This window comes from Myripristis murdjan, chromosome 8 (genome assembly GCF_902150065.1).
Source record: "Myripristis murdjan chromosome 8, fMyrMur1.1, whole genome shotgun sequence".
NCBI classification, from domain to species: Eukaryota; Metazoa; Chordata; class Actinopteri; order Holocentriformes; family Holocentridae; genus Myripristis; species Myripristis murdjan.
The window spans coordinates 14865250-14883728 of record NC_043987.1 but is presented as its reverse complement, the minus strand read 5'-3'; the positions used below and the strand labels follow the sequence as shown (position 1 = coordinate 14883728).

General features: G+C 42.7%; 1 protein-coding gene across 9 annotated transcripts in view; it reads left to right on the top strand.

Annotated features, from left to right (window-relative positions):
• spag9a (sperm associated antigen 9a) overlaps positions 1-18479 on the top strand; it is a 35091-nt gene continuing 16612 nt past the window's right edge. Inside the window, exons 1-14 of one of the 9 annotated variants that reach the window (XM_030057188.1) lie at positions 1-566; positions 4867-4987; positions 7910-7980; positions 8140-8228; positions 8780-8930; positions 11566-11652; positions 13081-13216; positions 14557-14650; positions 14736-14857; positions 15588-15599; positions 16189-16203; positions 16499-16556; positions 17996-18148; positions 18370-18421. In XM_030057188.1, coding sequence (XP_029913048.1) covers positions 267-566; positions 4867-4987; positions 7910-7980; positions 8140-8228; positions 8780-8930; positions 11566-11652; positions 13081-13216; positions 14557-14650; positions 14736-14857; positions 15588-15599; positions 16189-16203; positions 16499-16556; positions 17996-18148; positions 18370-18421 — 1461 coding nt within the window. In that variant the 5' untranslated portion in view covers positions 1-266. Of the gene's footprint in view, positions 567-4866; positions 4988-7909; positions 7981-8139; positions 8229-8779; positions 8931-11562; positions 11653-13080; positions 13217-14556; positions 14651-14735; positions 14858-15587; positions 15600-16188; positions 16204-16498; positions 16557-17995; positions 18149-18369; positions 18422-18479 lie in introns of all 9 variants that reach the window. The other 8 variants (XM_030057193.1, XM_030057189.1, XM_030057191.1 and 5 more) reach the window with 8 other exon arrangements.

The following is an 18479-nucleotide window of genomic DNA, read 5'->3' as shown; positions in this document are numbered from 1 at the left end:
TCATGTTTACGACTTTTCAAGCGGGGAGGTGGGAGCTTCCGACGAGCACGTGAAGGCAGCAAGAGACGAAGTAAGCAAAAAAGAGGAAGAAATCCACGTAGCTTATCTTGGATCGGATGCATGTAATGGTACAGACATTGAATACCTCGATGTGTGCGGTTATTTGAAGAAACACCACATTCAAAAAGAGGATACCGGTGTTCATACTGGCGGGGTAAAGCGGACTGATTCACTCTGGTCCTGTTTGCTGAAAGGAGAGGAAGAAAATGGAGCTGGAGGACGGAGTTGTGTACCAGGACGACCCGGGGACATCAGCGATGATGTCGGAGCGGGTATCGGGCCTGGCCAACTCCATCTACCGCGAGTTTGAGAGGCTCATCGGCAAATACGACGAGGACGTGGTGAAGGAGCTGATGCCGCTGGTCGTGGCCGTGCTGGAAAACCTCGACTCAGTGTTCGCGGAAAACCAGGAGCACGAAGTGGAGCTGGAGCTGCTGAAGGAGGACAACGAGCAGCTCATCACCCAGTACGAGAGGGAGAAAGCACTAAGGAAACATGCAGAGGAGGTGAGTTTGGGAGCAGACAAAACACCGGAGGGGTAACCCAAAATGTGTGCAGCATCCTTTCAGGGAGGAATGAAGGCCGCGTCAGGTGATTTCTCCTCCCAGCATCCCTGTGCGGTGAAAAATACACGTGGCGGCGTCCTGTAACATCCCGTTCGCCCTGCCATGTTGTTCAGCAGGGATGTAAACAACACACTGTCACGGCTAACAGCAGCCCGATGGGTTACTCAACACGACTAGCCCCATCTTTGTGTCTCTCAGCCAGTGTTAGCGTGCGATTAATCATCCAACTCTGGCCCTTTGTGACATCCCATAGGCTAGTCAAGTTAAGAGATGCAAGAGTTAGCTAACAGTTTCCCCATCCTGAATGAATTGATTGGAAAACTAACGCCACTTCCATGTCTTGCGCCTTTGTCGGTCTGTAGCATTCCCCTTTGCCCATTGCATCAGCAAGTTTAGTCATGTCTGGGCACCATGAGACTCTGACTGAAGAAACAGCAGGTGAAGTGACTCAGCGTTTTAGGCCATCACTACAACGGGACAAGGGAAAGGGGGACAGCAAGAGCCCAGGAAAAGCAGCCGGAGTGAGACAGACAATAGGCAACACCACGGATGACTGTTCAGTTCTGTCCCATGGTTGAGATTCTTCAACAGGAGTTCATCATGTCAGACAGGCGATAAGACATGACTGTATATAAAGTACTCACCCCAGCCTTGCCCAGATTATTCCCAGGGTAAGGATAATCTCCATAGGCCCTGCCACTGCCACCCCACTGTAGTGCACTCGTCATGCATCCACTGAGCATAGCACATCTGCCCTGTCAAGTACCCACTCCATCAGATATGTTAAGCAAGCAATACAAAAAATGCAAATTTGTACTAAGGAAAATTTGCAATTATATTAGAAATTCAAATGTGGATGTTACAAGGCCCTTGGCTGTCCCTGGCCTCAGGGTGCCCTGCATACCCAGTTGGTTATCAAGGCATGACAGCCGCCCCAACATCAACTATCCAAAACATTCACCCCAAATTACATCCTAATGGTTTTGTCTTTATTAAAAGTTCAGTGCAAATTCATCATATATGTTGCATATGGGCCTAATCCAAAGCAGCATTGCCCATATTTTGCAATAATTGAGTTCATTTGAGCACAAAATGCACCTGTTGAGACAATTGTTAGAGGATAGAAGAGTGAATAAACAGTTTCACCATAAAGTGTTTTTGTTGTTACCAGAGATTTAATCATTTTGGCATGTACAAGCTGAGGTTGAGTGCAGAAACAGCGCAGGTGAATGCCATTGCCAGTCAGCCATGTGTTCAAATATGAGCAGTGCTGTCATTATACAGTAATTCAGTGTTTTATAGCTGAACAGTATCCAGGCAAATGTACTGATTGCAGTTGAGGGTCTAGTGGTCCTGGGAGCTTTGCACAGATTTTCCATGTCTTGTTTATTAGCGATTTGCTGAGATTTTATGTTGCCACTTTCCAAGTCCTACTAGTTGACTACTTGCATAGATTCACTTAGTGTTTGCTGTCCTGTTTTCACACAGAAGTTGGACTTTGAGTAAATGCACAATAAGCACACAGAGCTGAGAGGATTGTGAGGTTCCTTTGAAGTGCAGTGTGTCGAGGAATTGTTTTGGATGAGGAGTATGAAAGATGGTGGTCTGTCATGTGACCAGAGATCATTAGTGGTCTGTCTTTGATTTACAAGCATGTTCAGTTTTGGGATACAGTCAGTGTATGTCAGGATAGTTCTGCCTAGGGAAGGTATAAGCTTCAAAATGTTTACCCTACACTCACATTCAATACCAGAAACAATGTGAAACGTGTCAGAAATCAATGCAAATTCTTGTCCTTCTGCACATAAAATGATGTTAAATCTTCCTAACAGAAAAAATATGTTTTATACCGTTTATCCAGTGACTACAAACTAGTGGTTAAAGTCAATATCGCTCAGTGTCTGGTCTGCTGCCACATGAAGTTTAGTGCCAAAAATAGGTTTCAGCTACAGTAAAGGTGGCATGACTGCATTTCTAGATGAGCCTAAGACTTTCTCTCTGAACTTGATCAGATAAGAATGTGAAAAGTGGAAGCCAGGGATCTGTGTGCGTGTGTATGTTTGTGTGTGTGTGTCAGGAATCAGGGCACTGCCTGTGACTTGTGTGTTCTGGATGTGTGAATTTGTCGTCTTTTGGCCTTGAGGCTTTGCATGAAGGGCGATGGGATGTGACACGGACCTTCTGTCATGGCCTGCGTTGTCCTCGGCTCAGGCTGGAGGCATCTGGACAGACTCTGGCCCAGCGTGTGGTGACCATGTAGACCCCTGTGACACTGAAAGAGCGTGACAGCCAGGCACACAAACACACTCACAAACATGCACTCCCTCACTGGCACAAATACTATATCCGGAGTTGTCAAAGTTACAAATTTGTAAGTTAAATCTTTATTTTGGGGGGTGTCAGTTCCTTGCAAAGACCTTTTGTGTCCACACCCCTGAAGAGGCGGGAGCAGGAGCACATGGAGCCTTATCATGGATTTGAGAGGCGAGGTATTACTTCCAGGTCATGTGATCCTTTGTCACATACTGACAGCGAGGGAATGTTCCCCAAGCATTGCCTTTTTTTGGCTGTCATGAGTTTGTTGTATGTCACAACATAAACTGCCCCCCCTCTTAGCAGTGCAGCTTTTGGTCCTGGTATCACAAGTCTCCCAGGGAGACGGCATCCGAAATTGAAATAAGATGATCACTTCCAGCTTCTACATTCACCGACTTTTTTATATTCTTTTATCACCGGATTGCCCACTCATTGCTATTCCGCACAGTATATATGTCACAGCAGGAGACTGTGGCGGGGTGCAGAAATATCAGTAAGAAAGTAAAGAACATTGCGCTCCATGCTGCTTCATTTTTGCAGGCTTCTTTGATGTGACTTAACTTGAAGGTAAGGCGAAACATGAAACAGTATTTTAATATTGACTGTGTGAAAAAGCATTGACTCTGAGGTATTAAATTTCAGGCATGCAGCCAAATGTTTAGATAATCTAGGCCATTGGATAGCTCTTCTCCAGCTTCTAATTGGTCCACAAAATGTGGTGCTCTTATGGCTGCACATGGTTCTATATTATTGATTATTGCTTTGTATAGCCATGTGTTTGCTCCTCTTGTTACAGTCTCCTTTTATATATGTTTATATTTCACTATTAAATTGGCTAATGCTTAATCTCTAATCATATACTACACTGCAGACAGAGTTCTCAAAGTTGTGCAGACTTGAGTGAGACCCCTACAGCAGCCACATCAGAGCAGCAAGCATAATACCACATGCGCAAAAACTGATCTGCAATGCAAAGTATGGCCACATTATTTTTAAGTAAACAAGTCATACAAAGGGACCAGCAGGCTGTTGTATGTTTGCATGAAGACTTAACGTGTTCAAATGCACTCAGTCTCAAGTGTCCGGAGGAAGGAGGGCAGCCAGATCAGGGCCTTGGCTGGCTCAGCTGGACGGGATGTGGAGGCTGATACACTCTCCTGCTCCGCGCTCCGCCCAGAAGGAAACTGGGGAGGAACCAGAAATTGAACAAAAGACTCTGAGATCCTGTCCCTCCACTCCCAATTCAGTCACATTTTTTATGTCCAGTAACCATGGTGCATTACTGTCTGTCTTGAAATGACAGAAACTTCAGATTTACACTACAGGGTCCCAAAACTCACTACATTTTTAGATTTTTTCGTTGTGTTTAGTTATGATACTATTAAAATGTGAAGAATGTTTGGGTTCCCCTGAGTGATCATGCACATCTAAATTCCTTGTGGTGTTTAAGATGATATTGCACTGTATTGTTGGTAATGTGCCATAGAAAAGTGAGGCTTGATCATTAGAAGAATGTACAAGGAGGCCAAGTGTGTTTGTCTGAGAAAGTTCGAGTGGTTTTATTCTTTATATCCAACCTCTATATCCAATCTGATAGAAGAAATCTTCGATAATGGAAAATCTGTGTATTTGTATAAACTGCTTTTTTGTTCCCCTCGCAGCCACCACTCAGCCCTGTCACAGCCTGATCAGACTCCCAGTGTGTGTATTAATAATAATATACTGTCAGTGGAGTAATGTGGGTTATTAAAAACACCCCAGCACATGCTGCTCTTTATTTCCTAACAACAGTGAAAGTCAAGGTTTGTTGGGTAGTGGACATTGTGACAGTGAGGCTCACTGATCTGTTTGTGTGTGTGTGTGTGTGTGTGTGTGTGTGTGTGTGTGTGTGTGTGTGTGTGTGTGTGTGTGTGTCTCTGAGCAGAAGTTTATTGAGTTTGAGGACACTCAGGAACAGGAGAAGAAGGACTTGCAGAACCATGTGGACAGAATGGAGTCCCACTCCCGACAGCTGGAACTCAAGATCAAGAACTATGCAGACCAGAGTAAGTACTAACTAACACACACACACACACACACATGCACTTACACACACATTCACAGAGAGAGAGCAAGAACAAACATAGCTCTTGCACAGACACATTTTCTTGCTTCCATTTCCCTCCTTCCTCCCACAGTCTCCATTCTCTATGCCATGTTTTGGGAGAAACTCCCATTCATGGCTATCAAAATCCCAGCAAGCCCCCAGTGTTTTTTTTTTTTTTTTTTTTTTCTCCATGTGTTTGTTTCTGTAAGCTAGGCTCCCTCTCTATTCACTCTGCCTCTGGCTTCCTGTGTCTGACTCTGACTCATGAGTCCGTTTCCCTGCTTTATTTGTCCTTCACTTCCCCATTCTTATTTTGACTTTTTTTTCTTGTAGCTCACTCATGCTTACGCTCTCACTCTCTCTCTTTTAGGCACACACGCACACACACATACACACACATTTTCTCCCACTCCTTCTTTCTCTCTCTTTGTGGGGGTAACAGTAATGGGATTATAGGATTTCTGTTACTCCTATCCTCTTAACACCGCAGTGCATTACCGCCCATCTTATTGGTGGATTAAGGAATGGAGCAACATGATTGGCTCATGTATTCTGCCTTATGGGAAGTAATGGAGCCACAGAATGAACAGTCCAGGTTTTAGCGGTAAACCGACACGGCTGGTGAAAGTAAAGCATTCATTCATTCACATTTGGCCATTAGGGGGAGGAGAATGCCAGTGTAAATGCCAGCATCTGCCTTCTTTGCGAGTCTCTCTTGTTTCTGCCTAACCACGCCTAACCTTTGGCTGAAGCATAAACAAGCCAGCAGCAATAGCTCTGTGCTGGACCCACTCAGGAAAATCAAATGTAGATGATGACTACAGCTCACACCATTGTTTGTGGGTGCTCGATTCCATCGTCAGCTGTTTTCTGACCAGTAGGAATATTTGACTGTTTCCACTTCTCCTTACAGCACAAACAGTGGTGTGTGTGTAGTCTGTGATTTCACATCCACATGAGTTCACTGTCACCGAGCCGCTCTGCCCCTTTGCCACTCCCAGTGAGCGGTAAATCATTCATAGGTCATTATGTCGCTGCACCTGGGCTGACTGGCCCCAGGCTTCCCCCGTCCTGGACAGAGTCCACAGCTACTCCAGTGTTTATAGTGCATATCGATTGCCTTGTAAATAAGACCGCAGCGAGTAGCAGATCAGTGTAATTCAGGAATGAACTAGGCAGCATAGCACAGATTTTGCATACAGGCGATTCCCCTAGTTGATCACAATGGGTGTAGACCACTATGAGCAGAATGTGGTCTCTTTTTTTGTGCTTTTCAAAAAAAAGCAAAGGAGAGAGAGTGCTTCCAGGGCACTCATGGTGGATAAATATCAAGCAGTATAAAGGTGCTCTTTGGTAATGGGAATATAACTTGACTCAAAACAAACAAAAAGACAGAGGCATCCCCTGTAGTCGTGCTGCATAGCTCAGCTGAACATTAAAAAATATGTTTTGGCCACGGCTGCTCGCAGATGGGAGTAATTTGGGGATGAACTTAACAACATAGCTCTGATTTTTGTATAGACGTGATTACCATAATTGATAACAGTGGGGTTAGACCACGAGGAGCAGAGTGAAGCCTCTCTTTGGTGTTGGATTTTCTCTTGCCTGGCGATTTACAATGAAACAGTCCGTCAGTCCATCAGTTCTGGTTCAGGCTGTGTTAACCTCTCCTCGTCTCTGTTTTGTAATCCTACATGGAACACGTGAAACGCTCACTCCTAGACATCCTCTCTACCACTGGACTGAGATATAGACTACTTTTATAAGTGAGACTGAGATGGCGATAATTGTGTTATCTAATATGCACTCTGACAGAGAATTAGTGTACGGCCTCAGCAAATGTTGTTACGTAATACTCATCAAGGAAAATGCATCACAGGAAATGGACCATTGTGGAATGACTTTCTGATGCCCTCGCAGATCAGGGAAATAGCACTGCTGGCATTACCGGGGTGCCTCTGCAATGTTCAGGACCTAACATGTGCTGTCAAAGTGTGATCATATACAAGGAATAAGCTGTTTTAGTGTCCTTGTAAAATAAAATTTTAGATTTGAAATTGCAGATTCAGTCAGTATCCTGCTTGAATCTAAAGTGACACATTCAGCTACTCCACTCACATGACGACAGTCTTCTCTGATTTGTTTAATCATCATACTCATGAACACACTAACAGACCTCATCGTTTTCCCCTACGCATAGCCTTTCTCCCTCCTGTTATTTACTTGCCTCCTTGATTTTGATGAGTCATGATAGCAGAGCAAAATCCCCTGGTAATATCAAAGTACACACACAGGCACAGCATCCCCAAAGCCCATGCAGAGCTTTAGCTGCTGTAATTGATAGTATCCGTACTTTGTAGGTCTGTCTGTTGCGGCAGCTCTCTGCACGGCTTAGGTTAAACCTGACGTGCTAATAGGGGATTAGGTGTTTTTGTCACCTCATAAGTCAGCCCCCATTCAAAACAGTTTGAGGGAGATTACCCCGTCTGCGCCCTCCCAGTGCCTGGCTGGTAGACCACGATTATGCAAGGATGGGATATGCGCACTCTGCTGTGCACTGGATGGCACTACAGCATGTTCATGCAAAATTATTCACAGATGGCGTACACACACACAGTACAGGTGAATTATTTGTGATGCTCTTATTTTCAAATGTTTAGCGAAAGATAATGAACAGTTAGGTTAGTATTCTTCCACACACCACACAGGTATTCATAATGATTGTTTTTTTTTTTTTTTTTTTGTCCAGATCCTGTGTTCAGCATTTTGCCAACTTCAGGCCCAAAACCTGAAACAGTTCACTCTTCATGGTCAAGGAAAAACACATGACTAGTAAAGTGTCTGCCAACAGGATGGACTGCTCACTGTTTTTCTCTTTCAGTCGGCAGGTTAGAAGAGCGGGAGTCGGAGCTCAAGAAGGAATACAACTCCCTCCATCAACGACATACGGAGGTAAAGGGGGGAGAAAAAGAGAGAGAGTGAAAGAGGGATGGAGGAAGGAAAGATGTGTTGCTTAGTGAGATTCTGTGGAGCTGTGATTAGTAAAACGAAATGTTTTTGACGTTTGCCTCTGGATCTTTTTTTTTTTTTTTTTTTCAACACCCTTTGCAGATGATTCATAATTACATGGAGCATGTAGAGAGGATCAAACTGCAGCAGATGAATGAGACCTCAGAGTCGGGCACGCTGGGTCGAGTCAGGTAAGAGACCACACAGGTGGAGTGTGGATGTTGAGAATCAAAAGCCTTGTGAAGCCCAGCGGTGAGGGGCCATATCTCATGTGAGTCGGCAATACCAACAAACCTGTTAAGAGCTGAATATTAAGCAACAGAAAAATGTATTTTTGATTGTTCCCAGTGAGCACATAGACATCATTTAAACATGTTGTAGCTGTGCTGTAGCTGTCGTATAGCCAGGGTTCTTTTTGGCAATGTATGATCCAGTTTTAGACCAAGTAATAAATAATGACATACAGTATTTTCATGTGTCTAAGTTCATATATATCAAATGTTTGGGTTATTTTTTGGCTTTCATAGTTTATCAAGCCTGCCATCAAATCAGTCAGTTTGCAAGTGGAAAAAAGACAAGTTACCCTTTTTAGGTTCCCAGATAGCAAGTTGTAACAAGGAAAAACAGTATTTTAACAGTAGTGGCTGCCTACTTATACATTGCAGGATTCGGCTTTTAAGAAACACAAAAAAACCCCCAAACAATCAAAGTACCATTTTTCTAATCCTTCTTGTCTCCGCAGGAAAGAGCGGCCCCTCTCACTAGGGATCTTCCCATCATCTGGAGGGGGCTCTCTGCTGATCCCAGACCCCCAGGCCAGAGCAGAGACACCAAACACAGAGAGCTGGAGGTTCACCGACCCGGCACAGCCACGCTCCAACGCAAGCCTCAAGGTGTGTGTCTGTGTGGCTGCGTGCACCTGTTAGAGTTTTAAAAAAAAAGAGTAAAAAATTTAGTAAAAAAAATTTCAGTTCACTTAATGGTTGGGATTTATTTACATAAATTACACAAGATACTCAAAATTGTATAACTGTCAGCCCCTCCGGAGCACACTTACTGATCCAGCCATCCTTCCATGGTGAGTGATCAAAGTATACACAAAACAGAAATGAAAATATAGATAATGAGAGAATCAGTATCTATAGTATCAGTATCTTTTCCAGGCTGAATGTTTTCCACCGTTCCTCTTGAGCGAGACGGCAGAGGAGGTTGGCTTCAGATCCATGAAAATATAGAGAGCCTTTGATAAGGGTTGGGCAAGCTTAAGCTCATTTTAGCAGGGATCTGACAAGGCCATCTCTGTTTTCAGACATCCTCTTCCTCATTCACTACTGAGGGATATGCAAACTTCTCTGGTCCCTTAATGAAGCAGTTCTAGCAGATTATTAAAATGCCTCATTAATATTCATAATTGTAAAGACTTCTTTGATACAGGCTTGCACTTAAATGATTACAGCTGCAAGGTTAACATTGTGCTTTATTGTATAGCAAATGTTTCCAGTAGTTTCAATTTAAATTCAGCTGCTGCAAAAGACTATTATGAACAAATCTCATTCAGATGCAAACGTTATGATGGCTGCACTCTCTAAGCTAGGATTTAGCTGTTTACTCTTTTAACCAATGATGAAAATGAGCATTGTTACGCCGCAAAACATTTCTGGGTATGTGGGTTTTGTTTATATTTCTCTGGCAGTTAGGGCCCAGAGGGGTGGCTGTTATTTCATCTCACTGCTGTGTTTTTCTTAAAACTGGGACATCAGCTCTGTGGCGCGGTGCGTGATGGCAGTGATGCCGCTGTATGGCTTGCAGCCAGTCACTGAGGGAGAAAGAGCCCAGCTGGAATGTGATTGGCTCTTATGTAATCAGCGCTACAGGACGGTCATTGTTGAGACATGGCCTTTTGAACATGGGTAGCTTTGATATGCACACAGCCTTTTATCATTAAGCACGTCACATCTATTCCTGGGAGGAGGTAGAGTTGTCTTGTGACCCTCGGCAAGTGGACAGAACAGGTCGATGATGTGCATACGCCCTCATGCCAGCCATGACCTAAACTCCATCCACAGTGTGAGTCATACCAGACCTTTCCATCGCCTGCACAGGATAGCTAGGATACATTTAGTTCCCTAAATCACTTCATTTTGTTTCATACAGAGGGACTTTAACCAAGAAATGCCACATTTAGAATACAGTAACACATCTGAGCTTAAAGGAATATTGCAATGTTTTGGGGAAAAATACCCTTTTTCTGACTTAGCCAGACTGAGACAAGATGTTCCATACAATTTTAGCTCAGCATAAAGACTAGAAGTCTATGGGGGTCATTAGCCTAGATCCATCAAAGTGAAAAATAAACCTTACAGCAAGCGCAAAGCTATCTTATTCACACAGTGTTGCATGTCTGTTTGAAAAATCTTGGATTTTTTTGTTTTTGTATGGTTAGATGGTTGTACAACCAAGTTATAACCAGTGGTTATAGTTTCAGCCATCTTAACTTTCCTGAAATGACTCTGTAAAAAGTGTATTTCAAATACACATGGTGTAAATAAGACAGCTGTGGAGTTGCGGTAAGGTAATCCTGTAATGCTACCCATAGGAACCAAAGCACTGGACAAACAGAGGTGAAAATGGCATCAAACATCTTGTCACAGTCTGGGTTGGTAGGAAAATATTCTGGCCAAAACATCTGAGTATTTCTTTTACAGGGAAATGCCAGCCTTTAACACATCAACATTGTTTTTTTTTTTTTTTTTTTGTTTGTTTTTTTTCCTTGGTTGTTTAATTGACCTTATAGGCCTTGCACGTAGACAGCAGCTGCAGTACAAATGTGTGGCTGGGGCTTAATGGGAGAAAGAAGTGTGCTCTCCCTCCTCTGTGCTGGATTTCTCCCTGAATGTTTGCTACAAATTGCTGAATCTACAAAGGAGTTTATTTTTACGAGCTGACATTGAAGTGTGACAGCTAACCCCTCTTTTTTAGATTATTGTTTTCTTTTTTCTTTTTTTTTTCTATTTTTTTATGATTATTACCAAATGCCAAAGTGCTCAGAATATTTACCAATGACGGCAGTGGATTTGCTTGTGGAAAAAGCTGTAAAATAACAACAATAAAACATCAAACAACAAAACAGCACCAGAAATGCAATGCAAATGGCCAGACCAAGGTTTTGAATAAAGGTAATGTGCTTCAAGCTGGAATTTTCCTTTAAAGACACTTTTCAGATAAATTGCAGTGATGATACCCAAAAATCATTACAAAGTTATAACCATCTTGGTAGGGTCCCTCAGTATCATTTGGGATACTGATGAAAGGAAATGTATTGCTCGCAGTTTCAGGTTTCAGCCAGCCAGCAAGCACACACACACACACACACACACACACGTGCAGGCTTACATGTATAAATATACTCCGTCATATAAACACACTACGTACCATGCACAAACATGCATGTTGACTGGCATATGCACTTCTGCTTAACTGCTTCTGCATCTATGAGCTTCACTGTAATTCTCTCCCCACCCCAAGCAGTTGGATTTGGACGACCCCCCAAAGAAAAGGGAGGGTAAGAGTGCGCAGGACTCTTCTTGGGGGAATTCACTGGCAGACGACTGCAAGGTAGTTGGATGAGTGGTGATTGGTGGAAGTACCGACAGCAACACGCTTGCACGGGCCGCAGACAGCACGGCGTTTGTGTTTGCGTGTCTGTGGGCTTCAGTCGCCTCCTCCGCTATGCTGTTTCATCTCTTCAAAAGCGTCACCTCTCTCTCTTTGTGCATTTAGAGACCCCGACTTCACAGACCACCCACGCACATGCAACCACGTCCCACATCGAGGCTGCATCAGCTCCTTTATAAAAATTTGAGAATTAAAAAAATGCCCCAAACATCTCTTTGATGTCGTTTGTGTGCACTTAGGAATGGGTAGGGCTAATTATTAGAAGGTCATTAATGACGTGGTTGCATCTGACACCTGCTTTGTTTTTCATTTTGGTGGAAATGCATGATGGTTTTACATTTCACATGCTGTTGTTGGGGTTTTGCTTCATTTATCCCTACCAGCTTTGAAGCAAATCTTCAATATTACAGTATCATTTCTGAACACTCATTGTAGAGTAACCTAGCATCACCACCTCAGGTAGTAGTCTGTCTGTTAACACTGTAGATATTCACTCAGTACAGCATTAGGACTAATCTAGATCTCTGATTGTTTCTTTGTTTTTAGTTTTTTACATTTTCCGTTCCGTTTTTTTTTCCCTCTTAGATTTTTTAGTGTTGTATAGGTCTGTGTTGTGTTGTGGAGTACCAACCATTGTGGCCATGGTTTATGTTGAGTTGGCGCTGTGTGAAGCCACCTCAGTCCTTGTGGATTAATGTACTGAATGTCTCTGTGTGCGCGCACTAGCTCTCTGCTGCTCGTGTTTTCTGTGTCTGATTAGAAAGCTGTCCTTGTCCCCTCTGTAAGTCTGTTCTGTGTTTCAGTATTATTTCTTGTTCCTATTTACTTCTCGTTATTCTACGAAATCAACACCTTTCCCTTCTATGTTTCTATGAGCTCAAAATTCATAAGGAAAAAAAAAACAGCTCCCGGTAGTTTGATAGTTCAGATATATCTGTGATTGATGCTTTTCTTTTTAGCTCTGATTAGAATTCTTTCACAGAAGGGAAATCAGGAGCTGATTTTTAAAGCCAGATTTGCTTTCAGTATCATTATGATGCTCTTACACAGCAGTTACAGGAAATTGGAATTTCGGCTCTTCCGATGTGTGCATTGTTATATGCACTGCATCCCCAGCCTTTGCACTTTGAGTTTAGCACGTTTTATGTTCCAACCTGATGTTAGCCCGTCAGATGTTAAACTGTGCTGTGATGGTGTCGTTTCCCTCGTCTTTTGTACCGTGGCGTCCCAGTATGTGCTTCTGTCCTTGTGCTTATTTCTCAGTCTTGGCTCTGGTTCTTTTTAGATGAAGCGTAGTGTCACCTTGACCTTAAACCTTAAAAAGCTGGTCATAAATATTGTGGTAAATGAGTCACCTGTTGTTTTCAGGATGAGATGTCAGACTTCAGCGGCTCCAAGTCGGCCACACCGATGTCCACCACGGCCTCGGACATGGACAGGGAGGACGGGAACAGTAAGAGCACAGAGGTGCAGGCAGCACCGGGGACCAGGTCCATATCTGTGGGTACGTCAAACACTGCAGAACTGTCATATCCACCGAATCAAAACCACACTCACCTCATACAAGAATGAAATGGAGCTTCCTTTTCCAATTTTCCAATAAACAACCGTGAAGTGTACAGTATATGCGCCTTATAAAAATTTTTAGTCTAAATCATTTTTTCCCCATTGTTTGGCTGTGCACTCAATACTCGGCTTTCACAAACACAGTGAAATGTTTAAATGCATTTTTTCGTATCTAACGAACAAGTCAAGCCCCTGTTGAATATCAGGGAACTTCAATTTAAAGCCGTTCAAATTAAAACAGTCAGTCAAATCAAAACATGCATCAGGGTGTTAAACCTATTTTAACCCGCCACTTACTGACAGACTATGTTGTAGCCCTCATGCATGTTTCTGGAAGTGTTGTAAAGTTAATGCTTCACCAGGCAAATTCAGCTGCACCGCTCGCTCTTCCTCAAACTTCCTTGAACTCAGTCGCTTCAGTATCACCTCCCTTGCAGGGCCGAAATCAGCTTCCAGGAACTTTATCTGCAACTGTGTCGTTGCCAGTGTAAACAATTCCAGAACGTCTCACTGAGGTTTCACGGTCGAAAAGGTCCTGACATTCAGTCACGACGTGCAGAGAAAGATCTCAGAAAATGTTTTGGTGGTAGATGTGTGTGCCAGCGTGTGTGTTTGAAGGGCAGTCAGCGCCACAGACTTGGACCCTTGTAGTTCCTTGTAGATTTTTGCTCACACTTCTTGCATGTGTTTTAGGGCATTTTCCGATAGTTGATCACGTTAACAATCAATAATTGATTCATCTTTTTGTCAGTGTAGGTTTTATTTAAACAGTTATAATGGTGTATTAGTTATTAGTTCATGAAGCACCAACAATTTAAACATTTCTAGATTAACAAGGCAGACCAAACCAAACATAAGGCATACATTATCTGTTAATACATTTTTGATCACTTAAATTCTTGAGGGCCATTAATCGATTAATCATTAAAAGCAGAGTGACTAGGATTTGTTGATTGCGGTTTGTAAAGACAGCATTCAAAGTTTGGCCCTCCTCCTAATTGCTGGCAGTGAGTTTTTTTATTTCCTAGGATGGTGGCGGATTGAATTGAGCCCAAAATGTAAAACATTCCATCTCCTGCCGGCACGTCACTCTTCGTCATCATCCTCTCCTTCAGTGCTTGGTGTTTAGCCTCCCTATATTTCATTTTTTCCTTGATCCATGTCTGGCATTTTCATAGCTTCCTATTGGGTGTTGTGCTATTGATCTGACACCTACTCATTATGCCTTTAATATCTGTAATTTCTTTGCTGTTGTGCCACATGTGTCGTGTTGTGCAGGTTTGCCTGAAAATGAGGAGAGCTCAGATGTGCAGGACATCATTGAGTCCACTCCTGAGCTGGACATGGATCTCAGTGGATACAAGGCATCCAGGTAGTCCAACTCGCATTCCCCATTGTGTTAAACAAGGTCATAGCACGCATTGATGAATCACCCCTAATGGTTCCCTCTCTTCCAGCACCCCCACCAAAGGCATCGAGAACATGGCGTTTGACCGTAACACGGACTCCCTGTTTGAGGAGCTGTCGTCTGCAGGCACAGGGCTCATAGGGGATGTGGATGAAGGGGCTGATCTGCTAGGTGAGAAAGACACAACGCAGCACTTTAGAGGAATAGTGTAGCAGCAGTCAGACCATCATCAAACACTCCCACACCTCTGAACACATTTTACGTGTTACATTGGAACAGTCAGTGTGAAATTAAGCTCATTCAGTCAAAAATATCTTAAGAGAGACGAATGTGTTCTCAGTTGCCAGTGTTTTGACAAATCAGTGTCATTGTTTCTCGACTTCTCCTGTGGTGACACCACATAAAAATGATCTCTAAATCGTAATCAATCGTATAAAAGTGACGTAGACGTCATCCTGTGTTGCCCGAGCTGCTAATTGTATATTAATATGTAGCTTATTTCAGTCATTTTTAATACCCATCAAACTAAAAATAAGTGCAACAGGTGGCTGGTTAACAGAATTTATCTCATAATTTGTGTGTATGTTCACTCACATCAGTGAATCTGAGGTGATTACATCAAAGCTATTTTCATAACTAACATTTCTCAACACCCTGTCACTGTAAAAACTGCTTGTAGGGGATTTTCAATGAACTCTTTTTCCAAAGCACCTACTGGATGTTTGACTGGCAGCTGCTGCCCTTAATGTTGCTGATTCATTTGTAACATCACACCTGCTGCAACACTTGCTGTAGTTAGGACTAGTTATGATGCTAATACACAGTGGTAGCCGCCTACCCATGTTAATGCCACCTCTCTCTCTCCTGTGTCTCATCCTCTGCCTTTTGTCCATAATCCCAGTGGAGTACTCCGGTGTGTATGACCTCCAGCCTTTGCTTAGCTAAATGTCTGTCCTTAATTTCCTCTTGACTTCTGCTCACTACCCACTTTCTTCCATACTCCGTCATCTCTACGGCTAATAGCTTCTTGCTCATTCTGTTTGGTAGCGATTGGCAGGCAGTTTAAGTGATGCACAGTTTACATCTTTCCAGCTGCCTATTTTTGACCGCCTGTCACCTCTTCCAGAGTTGTAGCTGTGTAAACGTTGAGACGGTTTAAGAGGTGCATGAATGGTGGACTTGGACGCTTCTTTTGGATTTTTAAAACGATGCATCGTTTGCACAAAGTTGGCCTAACTCTTCTTTCTTTTACAGCTTAAAATAACAATTTTTTGCTGTTGTTTCCTTTTCTTTTTTTCTTTATTTTTCTCCACTGCTGCTCTTATATTATCTAACACAGCAGCTTCTCTTCTCATTGCTTGAGTCAACAGCTAAACACTTAGCTATGGCTCTCCCATCGGTTTTTTCATTCCACTGTCTCACACTATCTCCACCTGTCTCTCTCTCTCTCTCTCTCCCTGTCTCTCTCTTTCTGCCTGACTTGGATTGCATGGTTTGCTCAGACCTTAGTTTGCTTGGTAAGACCTCACCCACTCTCTCCATCCTCCTCCTGTCCGTCATGTGACATGTTCTGTGGGTTTGTGTGTTGCGGTTGGTTCACATAGTTGACTTGTATAGTGAAACATTACAAATATCTCACTAGGAGATATTTCACACCCTACCTTGTCTGTTGTTAGATTTTAACATATATACAATAATCTGCAATGGTGCATCCCCTGTAAATTTGTTGCCATCATGTAGTCCCTTTTCCAGTTTTTCCCAGAATTGATTGTCTTTAATCTGAAATGAAATATTATTGCAACTTCTATTCAGGCATGGGCCGTGAAGTTGAAAATCTCATTCAGGAGAACACGCAACTGCTGGAGACAAAGTGAGTGCAAAGCTTTCTCAGTTATGCATTTTAAAGGAATACTCCAATGTTTTGGGGTAAAATACTGTTTTCATTTCTGCACGTCTAGCGATTCACTTCCTATCAGTAGCATTTCATGTTAGAATAAAGACTTGAAGTCTATGGGAGTCATTAGCCTAGTTCTTTCAAATTGTCAAAAGAAACCGTACGGCGACCCTGAAGCTGTCTTATTTACACAGTGTATAATGTGTATTTGAAATATGCCTCTTGGCTTAAAAAAAAGGTAGATGTTGGAAGGTAGATCTACCTACATCTACCTTCAGGAGAAGGTAGATGTTGGAACTGTAACCGCTGAACACATTTATCTTTCGTCTAGCGCAGTGATTCACACACCGCTGAAGGTTTTGGAAGATCCAGCACAAATTAAGCTTATCTTAAAATTCCAAGACATGTTGTCTTGTCTCAGTCTCAGTCGAAAAAGGGTATCGTGCCCAAAACGTTGGACTATTCATTTAAGTTTGTCATTTGATACTTTATATCTGGCAGTTCTTAAAGGATAGGTTGTGTGTTTTTCCACCTAGGCTGTAATAAAAGGTTAACGCACACCACTTAAAACCATGCATAACACAACCTGATCACTAGCTTTAGTTACAAGAAGTTTACCACTCTGCTTCTTGTGAGCCTCCAACACAGTCCGACAGGTCACTTCTGAAAATTCACAGCATAGTCAGTTATTTCTTGAAATGGTCCTTTTTTAACCACTGGTTGCAAACTCTGCTTTCTAACAAGCTTTATTTAGCATTTATGATTGATAACACATGGCCTTGTTTACATCCACAACCTTTGCTGCTCAGCTAATACTGCACTTGAACTCGGAACTGGGAATTTTAGTTTTGTAGGGCATCCATTTTTCCTGTGTTTGCCCTGTTGTTGTAATTTCCAAGACAGAAATTCTGGCGTCCAAGATGAGTTCAGCAGCATTAGCCAACTGAAAAATGCTGACTCTACCCCTTAATCCTGTGTGCTGTAAAATACAACCAGTGATAGTTACAGAATCCTTGAAAATGTGGTCATGGTGTTCATGGTTGAAAAGTGCTTGAATTTTGAATAAAGCACCTAAAACTGCTTGCAAATGTAATTGCATTACTTACATGGTAAATGGCTCGGTCAGTGACACATTTTCAAACTATGTTTCTTGTTTTCCTTTAAATTTGTCTGCATTCTGTAGAATGCCCTCACTAAACATGATTTTGTTCGTTTAGCAATAATCCTTTTGAGTATCCATAAACAGCCATAAGGTGCTGGAAAAGCTTGAAATGCATCTTTTGTGCATCTTGAAGTGCTTGAACTTTAAGGAAAGGATTTAAGGAAAGGTGTAGGAATTTTATTGACCCACTGTAAATTTGGCTTTAAGTCTGCGGTACAGTTTAAGCATGCAAAAACATGTCCTTTTTTGGCAGGAATGCCCTGAACGTGGTGAAGAATGACCTGATAGCACGAGTGGACGAGCTGATCTGTGAGAAGGAGGTGCTGCAGGGGGAGCTGGAGGCCGTGCTGCAGGCCAAGACCAAGCTGGAGGACAAGAACAGAGAGGTGGAGGAGGAACTCAAAAAGTAAGAGTTAGTCACCACTCTCAACAGAATGAATCAGACTGTGTGAGCCACTTCCCAAGTGATGGTGAGCGTATAACTGAAGTCAAGATGACATAACTGTGGCTCTTGACCTAGTTTTTGACATGCAGCATCATTTTTGCAGTTTTATTACAAATTTGACAGCAGAAACAGTTGAGTTATTTTCCATGATAATGTAAATATGAGTGAATGCTCTTTACCAGAGTGCGTTTGGAGATGGAGGAAGTGAAGCAGAAGTCTAAAGATGAAGAAGATGTAAGTTGGTTACACTTTTTACTACATGCAACTGAACAACCTCCACCTACAGCTGAGG